The 12583-nt window shown below is 38.3% G+C and overlaps 1 protein-coding gene across 3 annotated transcripts in view; it reads right to left on the bottom strand.

The window, feature by feature from the left end:
- B4GALT6 (beta-1,4-galactosyltransferase 6) overlaps window positions 1-12583 on the bottom strand; it is a 68051-nt gene that overhangs the window by 33318 nt on the left and 22150 nt on the right. For all 3 annotated transcript variants that reach the window (XM_077135713.1, XM_077135714.1, XM_077135715.1), the window contains exon 3: window positions 5718-5831. In XM_077135713.1, the coding sequence (XP_076991828.1) occupies window positions 5718-5831 (114 nt within the window). The remainder of the gene's footprint in view (window positions 1-5717; window positions 5832-12583) is intronic.

The following is a 12583-nucleotide window of genomic DNA, read 5'->3' as shown; positions in this document are numbered from 1 at the left end:
GGGAGAAATGCACACAGACCCATAAATCAGCCCTTTGCACATGATCTGAGGGCTCCACTCTGTCTGAAGTCTGTCTCACAGATGCGAAGGATTCACAGGCCCATGAGGTCCTCAGAGTCCTTGAACTTGACACAAGGCCCTTCTCCTCCCTGCCCAGCTTCGTCTCCCACTCGCCCGCTGCACACCCGCTCCAGGCACAGCAGACCACTGTCCACTCCCAGAACGCACAAAACCTTCTGGTGCCTCTGACCCTGTTCTCTCTCGTTACCTAGTGGGCAATCTTGCAAGGCCCAATTCCTACATCCCTTTTTTCCGAAGTCTCTTTTCCTTCCAGAATAAATTGTTCTCTCACTTTTGCCACATCTGTAACCCTTTCACAGCAGTTATCACGCTGCCTTTCTCTGACTGTGCTATCTGCTCCCGGCTGGTACAGAGAGGGTCAGATTCAACCTTGCTGCCTCCTTCCTGCACCAATGGACACCACGTGGCCTGCTGTGGAGTAAGGGTTCTACAGCTGCTTGTTTACTCTTAAATGGCTCCCACCTCTCTATTTCACAATAAACATCTGTATGATGTTTTGTTACATTGAGCATTATTTGATGTTTTTAAAAATTTATCTGCTCCCTTTGTGCTGATTTTCATTTGAATTATTTAAGCACACCTCAGAAAAGTCCTTGCAGCGTTTGTTATATCTGTAAGGCCAGAAACCATAGAAACGGTTGAGGTTAAACAATAAAAGGAACTGTTCCACAATCAGTAAGGACAAAATATTTACAGGTCACTGCAAATGTATCCAATTTGAATAAGAATTACAAGATAGGAAAACTAAAAGTCTATCTTCATTTTAATGCAGAGATTACAATTAGCATTTTCAACTCCTACCTCACCCACAAAAATCAAAATCAAAACATCCATGCTAAGCACTTACTATTTTTTAGCTCTAAATAAAATGAGATTTTAATTGTATCTTGTTAGAGTGAATAGTGTCACATAAACCTAAGAAGTCTGAAGGTGGATTTGCCCTCTGAGGAATCTATAAATACTAACAGTGACAAAGAAGCATTTACTGGCACTCTTCATATATATAATACACATTAAAATAGATTTTTTAGTGTCACTGATCACTACTGAATATAAAATATTGCTGAAAATCAATGGGGAATGCAATTTTACTTCAACTCTGATTTGAAAAATTCAAACTTAATCTTTATCCATTACCAGTAGTCCCATTGTTACACTAGGGAAAGTCAAAAGGAGAACAGCTAGACCAACAAATACACCAACTCACTTCTGGTGATTTTAAGTGTATCAGGTTGAAACTGTTATGTACCCTAGAAAAGCCATGCGCTCTCAATCCTAATCCAATCTTGTGGGGGTAGACCTATTGTTTAGGTGGGTCCTCTTAATTAGGTTGTTTCCATGGGGATGTGACCTCCCCAATTGTAGGTGGGACTTTTTAATCAGATGAAGATATGACTCTGCCCATTCAAAGTGGGTCTTAATCCTTTTAATGGAATCCTGCATGAAGAGACTAAAAGGCAGAAAACATAGGGTCTCAGAGCTGGCACAGAGAGCAGATATGAAATTAGACACAGACATTTGGAGATGCTAAGCTAAGAGATGAAACCCAGAGTCTGCCCCGAAGGAGCTAAGGGAGGACCCACAGAAGCTTCGAGAGAAAGCCACTGGAAACCGGAACTGAAGAGCTGTTAGAAACGAGAAGCCAGGAGAGAAGGACAGCAGATGCTGCCATGTGCCTTCCCATGTGACAGAGAAACCCCTTTCTTGAGTGAAGCTTTAGCAAACCAAAACAATAAGAAAATTAAATATCATCCACATTTGAAAGGTTTCATCTTAAGAGATCTTATTTTTATGCAGACTAGCTTCTAACTTATTTAAGAAGGTATTATATTCAATTATCTTATGTGATACTACAAAAAGATTCTACACTTAGGGATTTTATTTCGCAGTTCTCTGCCATCAATGGGAAATAATCCTAGTTAATCAAATAAAAACAAAAAACTAAAAACAAAAACTTAGGTATGATAGCTAAGTAAAAAACTCCTAAACTCACACATTCATCCTAGGTTTCTCATTCATCCCCTTGGTTGTTGCAAAGTCAGCCTCCATTGTTTAAAGAAGTGGGGAGGAAGAAAAACATACTATCATCTATGAAGCGCAAAGCACTGCGCTCCGTTGAATCCTTACAGCACTCTGACACTGATACTGGAATCCCACATTTTAGAGATAAGTAAACTGAGGCTGCACTGTGCAGATGTCGCTCAACTAGGAAGCATGCTCTCTTGCATGGCTCATGCAACGCCCTCCTGGCAGAAGCCTCTTTATGTTGACTGTACCCTCAGCCCCTTTCTAAGGAGTTCTTCATCTGTATAGTGCCATATTTTCTACCAAATAACCCCATCACCCTAACCACAGCTAAGTGGACAAGAGATCGGTGCTGAACTGAGGTGGCCTGTTGTAAAAGGTGACTGGCTAAACTAGTATGATCCTGTCTTTTAGGAAGACGGAACACAAGACTCTGAGGGAAGAAGGAAGGAACAGTAGCACCCAGACACCCAGAGAAAAAGGGAGTAAACAGAAGACACTCAGCATTCTCTTAACCACCAGACAGTGGTATTTACAGTAAGCTATGGGACTGGAAGAGGAGTGCTAGCATGAAGGCTCGCAGGCAGATACATTTAAACAGTTTAACTAGTTCTCATAAAACAATAATTAAGGAAATGACAACTATGCCAAGAACAGAAAGATTTCCTATAACCATAAACCCCTGAATATGCAAATTATGAAAATGAAATTATTGTAATCAGTATTTCAACAATAACATTACTCAGTCGCTTCAATACTGCACAGACAAAAACATTCATTTTTAGGGGAGAAAAGCTGCAATAATAAAGTAATGACAAACACAGCCACAGAAATCACTGAGCTTCATTCTCATTGAGACATCAAGGAGAGAGAAAGATTAAAATCAACTGAGAATTTTTTTTTTCCTAACTACAGTGCCCAGGCCTCAGGTCACATCAATTAAGTCAAAAACTTAGTGTTTGGGTCCAAAAAAGAACTATAAATGCCCTCTGGTGATTTTACTGTGCAGCCAGAGAGAAGACCCACTACTTTCCATCAGTCAGCCTCAAAGAGTGTTCCAAGGGTCAGCAGCAGAGCACCAACTGGGAGCATCCTCTAAAGGGAAATTCACAGGACCCACTCCAGACCTACTGAATCCAAACACTGAGGGTGAGACCCAGCAATGTGGGTGTTACCAAGGCCTTCCAGGTGATTCTGATGTACTCTAAAGTTTGAGAACCACAGCCTTAGTAAAAGGCTAATTTTTCTTTATATTCTGTATATACTATATATATATAAAATACTTAACAATAAACTGAAAAAATCCTACAAATATGATAAGCAAAGGCTTATTTCCTCAATAAGGAAAACTCATGTAAAGACATGAAAATCCATTCATGCACTAAAGATATTAGAATCCAAAGATAAACACGCAATTCAAAAAGATAGCTATTTAAATTTCTAATTACATAAAAAACAAGATACAAATTATATGTACAAAGTAGGCTTAAAACTATTGGGGAAAGAGAAACCATACATAGAAAAACTGCATAAATAATAGCTGTGTTGGTTCTGAGTATTGGATTTTTTTACAGTGATAATGCATTAACTTCATAATTTTGAAAAATATATATTTAAAAAACAGCATCTTGATCCCTACCCCTTACCACATGCAAAAATTAAAGACACAATAAAAAAATTATTAGAAGGAAACAAAGGAGACTATTTTTACAGCTTCATGGGAAGGAAAGCTTTTTTAAGTCATAAAACAAAAAGCAAAATCCCCAAAAAAGCCATTGATATGCCTGTAAACATCATAATTTTAAACTTCTGTAAAATAAAAGACTCCATAAACAAAATGAAAAGACAAATCGGAGACAGGGAAGATAATTACAATACACATAACAGACCGTCACTGCCAAAATATATATAAAGGAATCCTACTAATCAATACAAAAACCTCATTAACCAGTGAGGAACTTATGAAGCAGAAGACTGAAGCAATTCACAGAAAAACTCAAAGAGACTCACGGACACATAAAAAGTTATTCAACCCTAAGAGTAATAAAGAAAGTGAAAAGAAAAACAATAGGATACAACATTTCATCTACCAGTAGCAAAAATGAAAATGTTTGTCCGATATAATATCAAGTGTTGCTAACTCTGGAGAAAGTGATACACTCACACTTTGCTACTGGGGACGTAAAGTGGTGCAGCTGCTTTGGAGAGCAGTCTGAGAAAACCCGGAAAAAACTGTGTCTGCACACTCAGCAGTTCCATTTCTATGTGTCAATCCTAAGTACACTCAATTACCTTTGCACGAGTAAATCTGAACTATGTTGCTCTTAACAGCACTGCTGTGTGAGAGCACAAAAGTGGAAACAACCTAAATATTCATCAGCAGGGAAATGATAAATGATATGTGGTTCGCTATACAGAGATGTTCTTTAAATAGTTAAGGGAAATAATTTAGAGCTATAAGTATCTACATGGATCATCGCTCTCAAAAAATATATAATTTTAAAGCAAGTTATGGATTGAAATGTATTAAATAAAACCATTTGCATAAATTCTTAAAACATTCAAAATACTCAGAGCCACCACAGCTATTGTTTTTGTATTTCTCCCCTTCCTCCCTTGGGGAACTAGGAAGAAAGGAAGAAATATAAGTAGGCTTAGCTCCTCCTTCGCAGGAATAAGCTTCACAGCAGCGAACCCCAAGATCAAGGGCTTGGCCTATTGATTTGATTGTCCCCACTGCTTGCAAGAATATCAGGCATTCCCCAGATGGGGAAATCGATTGTGAAAACCTTGCGTCTGATGCTCCTTTTATTCAGGATATGGACAACTGAATAAAAAAATAAGGATAATAAATAAATAATAGGAGGGGATAAGGGGTATAAAAAATCAGGTAGACTGAAATACTAGTGGTCAATGAGAGGGAGGGGTAAATGGTATGGGATGTAGGAGTTTTTTTCTTTTTTCTTTTATTTCTTTTTCTGGAGTGATGCAAATGTTCTAAAAATGATCATGGCGATATAATACACAACTATGTGATGATATAGTGAGCCACTGATTATATACTATGTGGAGACTATATGTGTGTAAAGATTTCTCAATAAAAATATTTAAAACAAACAAACAAAAAAACAGCCTGTAAGAATACACACCCAACTCATAATAGAGGTTATTTCTGAGGAAGGGATGGGGAACTAGCATTAGGGACGGTGGTCATAAAGGACTTCAGCTTTATCTACAATATCTAATATGTTAAAAAAGAGACTATATATTAATTACTCTCTTGAATATTGCTTTAAAGGACCATTTGGAGGTAAGTAAGCCAAAATATTAGTTTTAAAATCTGGATGGGAGAAACATAAGTATTTGTCATTTTCTCATTTGTAATTCTTCTTCAGCTTTTCAATTCTCCCCCACCCCAACCATCCCTCCCCCACCCCTCAAAGAAAAGTGCCTGGAAAAAAATAAAGAGGATCAAATAATATGCTACATAATATGACCATTATCACCCACAGTAATGACCAGATCATGCTGTGTTCAATTCACGTAAGTCTTTTTATTATTCTTATATTATGACAGGAGTAACCATTAAATTAAAATTAAATTACACTTACGCATGTAAGGCAGTTTTTCTGGGCAGGGGAGGTATGGTGAATATGTGAAGTTTTCCGGAAGATACGTTGTTGTTTGAATAAGATAATCACTTGAATTATTGCCTTCAGGATAATCTTGGAGAGAGAGAAAAAAATTACAACAAAAAAATGGCCTTTTGCCTTGCTTCTAGTAAGAAATGCCACTGAGACTGTGAAAAAAACCCTACAATATAAAGAATTAGAGAAACATAAAATGAGGCTGCTGTGGCTACTTGGGAAGTCTGGAGACTAGCAGGCTCTTATCCTTGCATACATTTACAGCAGCCCCATCTGCAACCATATAAACCAAGAACACCTGCTCCCAACCTTCCCCAATGCTGCCAGATTTAAACGGAGTGTGAAAGCACAAAGGGAATCCTTCCCACTGGCAAATAGCCAGGGGTACTCTGCACCACCGCTGCAGTGCCCTGCTCCCAGCATTTAAAGAGCAGAGGGGCGGGAGGAATGCTTGCTCCCTACCTTTCACTTAAGACACTGAGATTTACCCACTCAACTTATTTCTGCAATTCAGCCCATTCTAAATATTTAGTCACGCCCAACCTGGGGAGGGTACAGCCCTTGGGGACTCTGGAGCTATTATTACAAGAGGTCCATTATCTGCAGATTCAGCAAATAATGAAGCACAGAGAGTCTGGAGTGTCAAAGTCAAATGCCTGAATTCAAACCGTTGCTCCAACATGTACTAGTTTTGGATAGAGGACAGGATGTGACTTAGTTTCTTATCTGTAAAATGCAGGTAATAATAGGCCTACCTTATACTGTTGTTTTCAAATTTCAGTAAGATCAAAGGTATAAAGTGCTTAGATTAATCTCTGACCCATAAAAATATTTAAATTTGTAGCATATGAGTGGTTGGCTTAAAGATGAGCACCTGACCTAACATGGGACTTTCAGTCTTTCTTGGATTTTTAAATTTAGAGCCAAGAGACCAGGTTTCAGTCCCTTTCTGGAGCAAAAACCCGAGATGCATATGGGGGTACCATGACCCACCAATTTCCTACTATGGAGAGGAAGCTGGCCTGAGAGAAGGAAACCAAACTGCAGTAAGAAAGAGATGAGGTTTGGAAGCAGATGATAAAACGGTCTCCTGGATCACAAACTATGTACCCACAGAAAAGGAAGCTCTATCAGACCTTGGAAAATGTGAAGATACCGGAATATACAGCTGCTGCTTCTTTCAACTTCAATAATTTACTCCAGTCATAGAGCCCTTCCTACCTGAACTCACCGTATAGAAAGAAGCACAAAACAGCAGAACAGATAAGTGACTTTTAAAAGAAAGGCCGGTTGTTTCCGATTTCAATAAATTTGCACCATTAGCTTAAAAAAATAAATAAATAAAAGGCCTGTATGCCAGAGACCAGACAGCAAAAGGCTGAAGATCAAAATCATATACTTTGTTGAACTGCAAAAGCTGAACCCTCAAGACCTATGGAAACAAGGGAGGATTCCTGGAAATTGGATATGAAGTATTTGTGAGGAGCCAAAGATATCTAAGCACCTCTCCTGCCTACCTGTGACTAAAATAAATATTTATTCAATCAGAAAAATGGAGGTGATGGGGATGTAGCCTGGGAGCCAGGACAAAACATCAGAGCTAACACACTCGCCTCACCTCCACGCCCATCTGAGGGCTCAGCAGAGGCTGCTAAGCAGGTTTATTTTGTGGGGATGGACAGAGTGTAACCAAGAAATTAGAATTTAAGGGATGATTTTGATTACTGAATCATTAATTATATAGATATTCCTTTCTGCTTTCTTGCATACTCGAGTAGACAAAGGGAAATATCTGAAATCTCTATATTTTTCAGATCTCTATATTATTCAGATAATCTGAAATATATGAAATTTTCTGCTCCTGTGATTATAAAAAGCTTATGACTAACTTTCACCTGCACCCATTTGTCCAGTTTTTCAACTTTGGAGTTTGTGATCACTAAAAACAGCCCCTGATGTTTATTAATGAAGGGTCCTGGGTCGGCCCAGAACTAACCCACCCCAAGTCCAAAGTTATCTTGATAACTGAGACTAGATCTAACCAAAACGGGCCCACCTGACATGCACAGCAGCTTAGATGTTAACTTACAAGTCACCTGGGCCTCATTATAATAACTAAAAGTCATGCCATCATTGTATTACGGCTGCCATTTTCTTACATCCATTCTGTGATTAAGCATGTCATCAATCTGCACATGCTCAATAATTAGATCCCCTCTAATTACAGCATCTGGGGCCATTGGGCTCATTATCCTAAAACCTGCCCATCTTTTAATTCTATAAAACTATCAGAATTACAACAGCTTGGGGAGACAGATTTTGGGCCGACAGCCTTCTGCTCTCCTGCTACTTGCCTGGTAATAAACTTTTTCTCTCTTTGAAACCCTGGTGTCTCAGGAATTGGTTATTTAGGTGCCCAAGGCAAAAAAAATCCACTGCCTCTGTCTGGTAACAAAAGGCTCCAAGCCTGGTACCGAGAAAGAGGTACCGGAATAAGGAGAAGAAGGTCCAAAACCAAAGGACCTAGCTCATGGAAATGTCAGACATGAATTTGTGAGGACAGCAAGTAAGGTTTTATGATAACTGACTATTGCCCCAAAACCCCAACATGACTAGTCAATACCAAGGATGGTACAGCTGCTATGGTTGTCCTATTATGGCAGGAAGTGGCAAAGTCCCAGCAAGAGAATCTTCCCCACTGCCTCTCTCTTGGGGAGACCTAGAGAGCATCTGACAAGGAAAATCCTCCAAACCAACAGGGAGAATTCAGTGGACACTGACTGTTTCGTATGCAGGAGGTAGATTAAGACTACAGAAACCCTCTAGCAGCCTGTAATGATATCTTGCCCACATGTATCTGAAAAATTCAAAGACAGTATTGTAAAAAAAGTATAAGAAGTCCAATAAAGTTCTGAAAAGTTTCTTATTTTAAAAATATAACTAGATATGTATCAAAATTCAAGTTATATCCCCCAAAAAGTTTCCTCCTTTTATGCGGACTTCTATTTTGCTAGTCGTAAGCGCAAGTGTTCTAAGCATGAACTGGGTTTCTGTCACTAATACCAAAAATGGCCAAAATTACTATTAATTGTTATGAGCTTTGGAATAGCTTTTGGTAAAATTCATTGATTTATACCTTAAACTTAGCTACTTATCTTCAATCAAGAAATAGATCTTGCTGCTTAATAACTTATATTGGGTTGTTGGTTTTTATTTGAAAGGAAAAGGTGACACTCTTATTTCAGGGATTGAGTAAGAAAAGAAAAAAATCAAGCATAAAAAGAGTTCATAAAGACTAACAATGAATTTGCCAAAATTAAAAGGACTGGAAAAAAGTCAAAGTGATCTCTCAGAAGATTTGATAAAATAGGAGAGAAAATAATAAAATGAGAGAATTCTTTCAGGAGCTCCAATTCCAAATAATAAGATTTCCACAAAGAGAACAAGGAAAGTAGCAGAGGGAAAAGTGATTAGAGAAACAACATGGGTAGATTTTGTAGAACTGAAGAGCAAGAGTTCCCAGACTGAAAGGGCCAACTGTACCCAGCGAGGGAAGAAAAGCAAAGCTGTTAGACACTCCATGAAAATTTCAGAAAAAGATCTTAAAAGTCCCCATAGAGAGAAAACAGTTCCACACACAGGAACAGTATCAGACTGGTCAGCAGATTTCTCAAAATCAACAACAGAAGAGAAAAGACACTGATGTGGGAATTACAAAACCCACTCAGTGTTGTTGACACGTTGTGCCTAAGGGGCGAAGGAAAAATGAGTGCTAGATGCATAGAAAACTCAGCAAGCAGGGAAAAAAAGAGTTAATAAGTAGCATCAGTAAAAATTTAAAAATTTAAAAATTCACAAAACAAATATAATGACCCCGACCCGACGAAGGGAAGGAAGATATTCACATACTCACGACTACATACTGATTTTCCGCCCTGAGCTACGTCAGATCTAAAGATACTGGGTAGATGAGGAAAGGTGAAGTTGGGATGTGCTACAAAGAGCTAACTGCTTTTTCTTCCATAGCAGGGACGGTTAAAATTGACAAATCAAGAAATAGCAGAATAGAAACATGAAGATAAATACAGAATAAGTTGCTAACAATTGCAAGTAGTTCTCTCCAAGGATAGGGACCAAGGGTGAGCAGGAGACAGGAGACTGTTGGGTTTTTTTGTTTTTAACTATAACCCTTCTTTGTTTTTAAAATGAAAGTACTGCTTTACCAAAAGAAAAATTTAAGTAACTTATTTTTTAATATGAATAAATGAATGGTTAAATCAGTAAAGACTAAATGACAAGGTCTTTGACCTTTACCTTCCTCACAAGTTAGCTCTCTCTCTTTCACACACATACCCACGAACACGTCATCTCACAGCTTCTTTACCCCACATCACCAGAAGGAACAGATGGGCTAGCTATACAAATACAGTGATTTTTCTTAAATCCACATTCTACCAATTTTTATTAAGCATCTACTACACACCACACATTGGTAGGAGCTGGATGTACAAGATAATGAATGTTGTCCTGGGAGTCTGCTTTTTGTGTCCCAACGATTCATTTTCTTACAATCCTAAGGCTGAATGAGAACATTAACATGCTCAAATGATCCTCTAGTAATTTCTTACTGTCATGTAGTAAACTTTGAAGAAAAGAGTACTTCTTTACTCTGCATAATTTATTAATGCTTGTCATTAATATTTAGGCCTTCCTTCTTAGCCACACAATGTTTTCTTAATTTCACTGACTCCATAGGCTTCAATAACTCACATTCTATAACTTCTATATCTCACATTCACAAGTATTTTAGGCTCTCTAGACATTTCTGCAAAGCAAACTGTTAACAGGTACACCCCCTGGATAGTTTGGTGGCAACAAGAGGGCAGGAAAGGATTTCTATCTTTTACTTTTTACACTCTTAGAGTGACTGAATCTCTCACAAAAGCATACGATGATCGCATTTATCAATTTTTAAAGGACCAAAATTTTAAAAACCTTAGGGACATACATTATCAGTAAATTTGCTTCATTTGAATATTAAGTTTTGGGCTAACCATGTTTTATCCTTAGTAATAACATTATAAATAATCATAAGAAGCCAGACTCAGTCAAACAGACAAATGCCTCAGTGCTCCTAAAAGTTCTGTTTCCAGTGGTATTGACATCATCCTAATGCATTATTTATAGAAAATCTGCTGCTTCCACCACAGCCGGTAATCTGAATACCTCTCTAAACTGATATCAAATTGCCTATGATGTGTAGCAGCTAATGAATTACCTAGCACACAGTAGGAATTTACTGTAAATAAGGCCTTTACAGCTGATAACACAGCCATCAATGATTTAAGCCTTTGGAGACTAGACTGCAATGAACCCGCAAAATCATTATTCCTTCGATAGCAACAGAAGTACTTAAGTGAGCAGCGTCCATCAAGTAAAACCACTGTCTTCAGAGTCAGGAACAGTTTTAAAATTAAGGTTATGAATGATGGGTGCATTAAGACTGATCCACCACAACTGCTGTAAAATGTAGACATTATTTCATCTAATGAATGGATAAAAACAAACGAGTTCTGGGCCCTTGCGTTCTTCCTTCTCTCCAGAGCCACATCCAAAGAAAAGAGAAACAGAATGAAAGCTGCTGGGGAAGTGTCCTAGTGCCCATCACTGGACCATATTAAGGGAAAGGGAGAATAAGATCAAAACAGACCTCTCAATGGCTGTTTCTCCTGCAAAAAAAAAGGCAATTTAAAATGGTGATAGAAACTGGATGAGGATTCTAGTCTGTCTTACCACTATCTTGTCATGTCAGTTTGGCAGAGCCTGTGGGCCTCAGCTTATGCACCCATCAAATAAGAAAGGCGTGTTAGGTCATCTCTAACAAACCCATCAGCACTAGCATTGCATATGGCATAAGCCATATCATCTATTTTGGAAATTATCCACTGATGAATATATCTTGTTTTCTTAATTTCACTGACTCCATAGGCTTCAAGGAAAGGCACCAAGTACTTATGTGCATATATGACTTCTTTAAAAAAGGATTATACATCTATTCGCATTTATGCTACAGAAAGTTGGGTGCGGGGTTAAAATCCCCTTTTTGAAATCTAATGTAATTCTAAGTATCATAATCTATTTGCCATTAAGTGTTAACTTTTAAATGAGCCACTACATGTTAGTCAATTCTCCCTAAAGTTCAATTAGCTCTTTGTATACCATTAACTCCTTTTTAAGAATTAATACCTGTATTAAGTCTGTGAAGAAATAACCAATTGCAATATAAATAGCTATTTATGTTTCCATCTCTCCCAGAAGCCTGGAGATCCTCATATATAGGCAGGATTTTTTAAATTTTGCATCTTCAATATCTAGCTGATTATGCTAACTATACTAATTGTTCAGTAAATGTTGGCTAAATGAACACGGCAGAGATTCATAGCCGCCTACTTTCTCCTTAGGAAACAGAACCCCTACTTCATTCAGGGCACCAGTGTGTCTGGCTCAAAGGCTGTATTTTCCAGTGCGTATGCACATGCCCAGTTAACACAACATAAGCAGAAATACCACGTGGGACTTCTGGCAAATCCCCTTTAAAAGTGGCCCCTATTTGTCCTTCCCTCTTCCTTTCCACTTTCCTACTACTCCAAATGCAAATATAATGGCTGGAGTCCCAGCTAAGTCATCTCAGTCTATGAGGAGAATGAAGCTACAGCGCCAGAGAAGAACATGGAAAACACCTCAAGACTTCAATAACCCTCGACAATAGCCACAGACAGGAGACTTCCAAACTTCCTTTACATAAGAACATAAGCCTCCCGTGTTTAAGT

Source organism: Tamandua tetradactyla, chromosome 18, assembly GCF_023851605.1.
Source record: "Tamandua tetradactyla isolate mTamTet1 chromosome 18, mTamTet1.pri, whole genome shotgun sequence".
NCBI classification, from domain to species: domain Eukaryota; kingdom Metazoa; phylum Chordata; class Mammalia; order Pilosa; family Myrmecophagidae; genus Tamandua; species Tamandua tetradactyla.
This window is presented reverse-complemented; position numbering and strand designations above follow the sequence as displayed.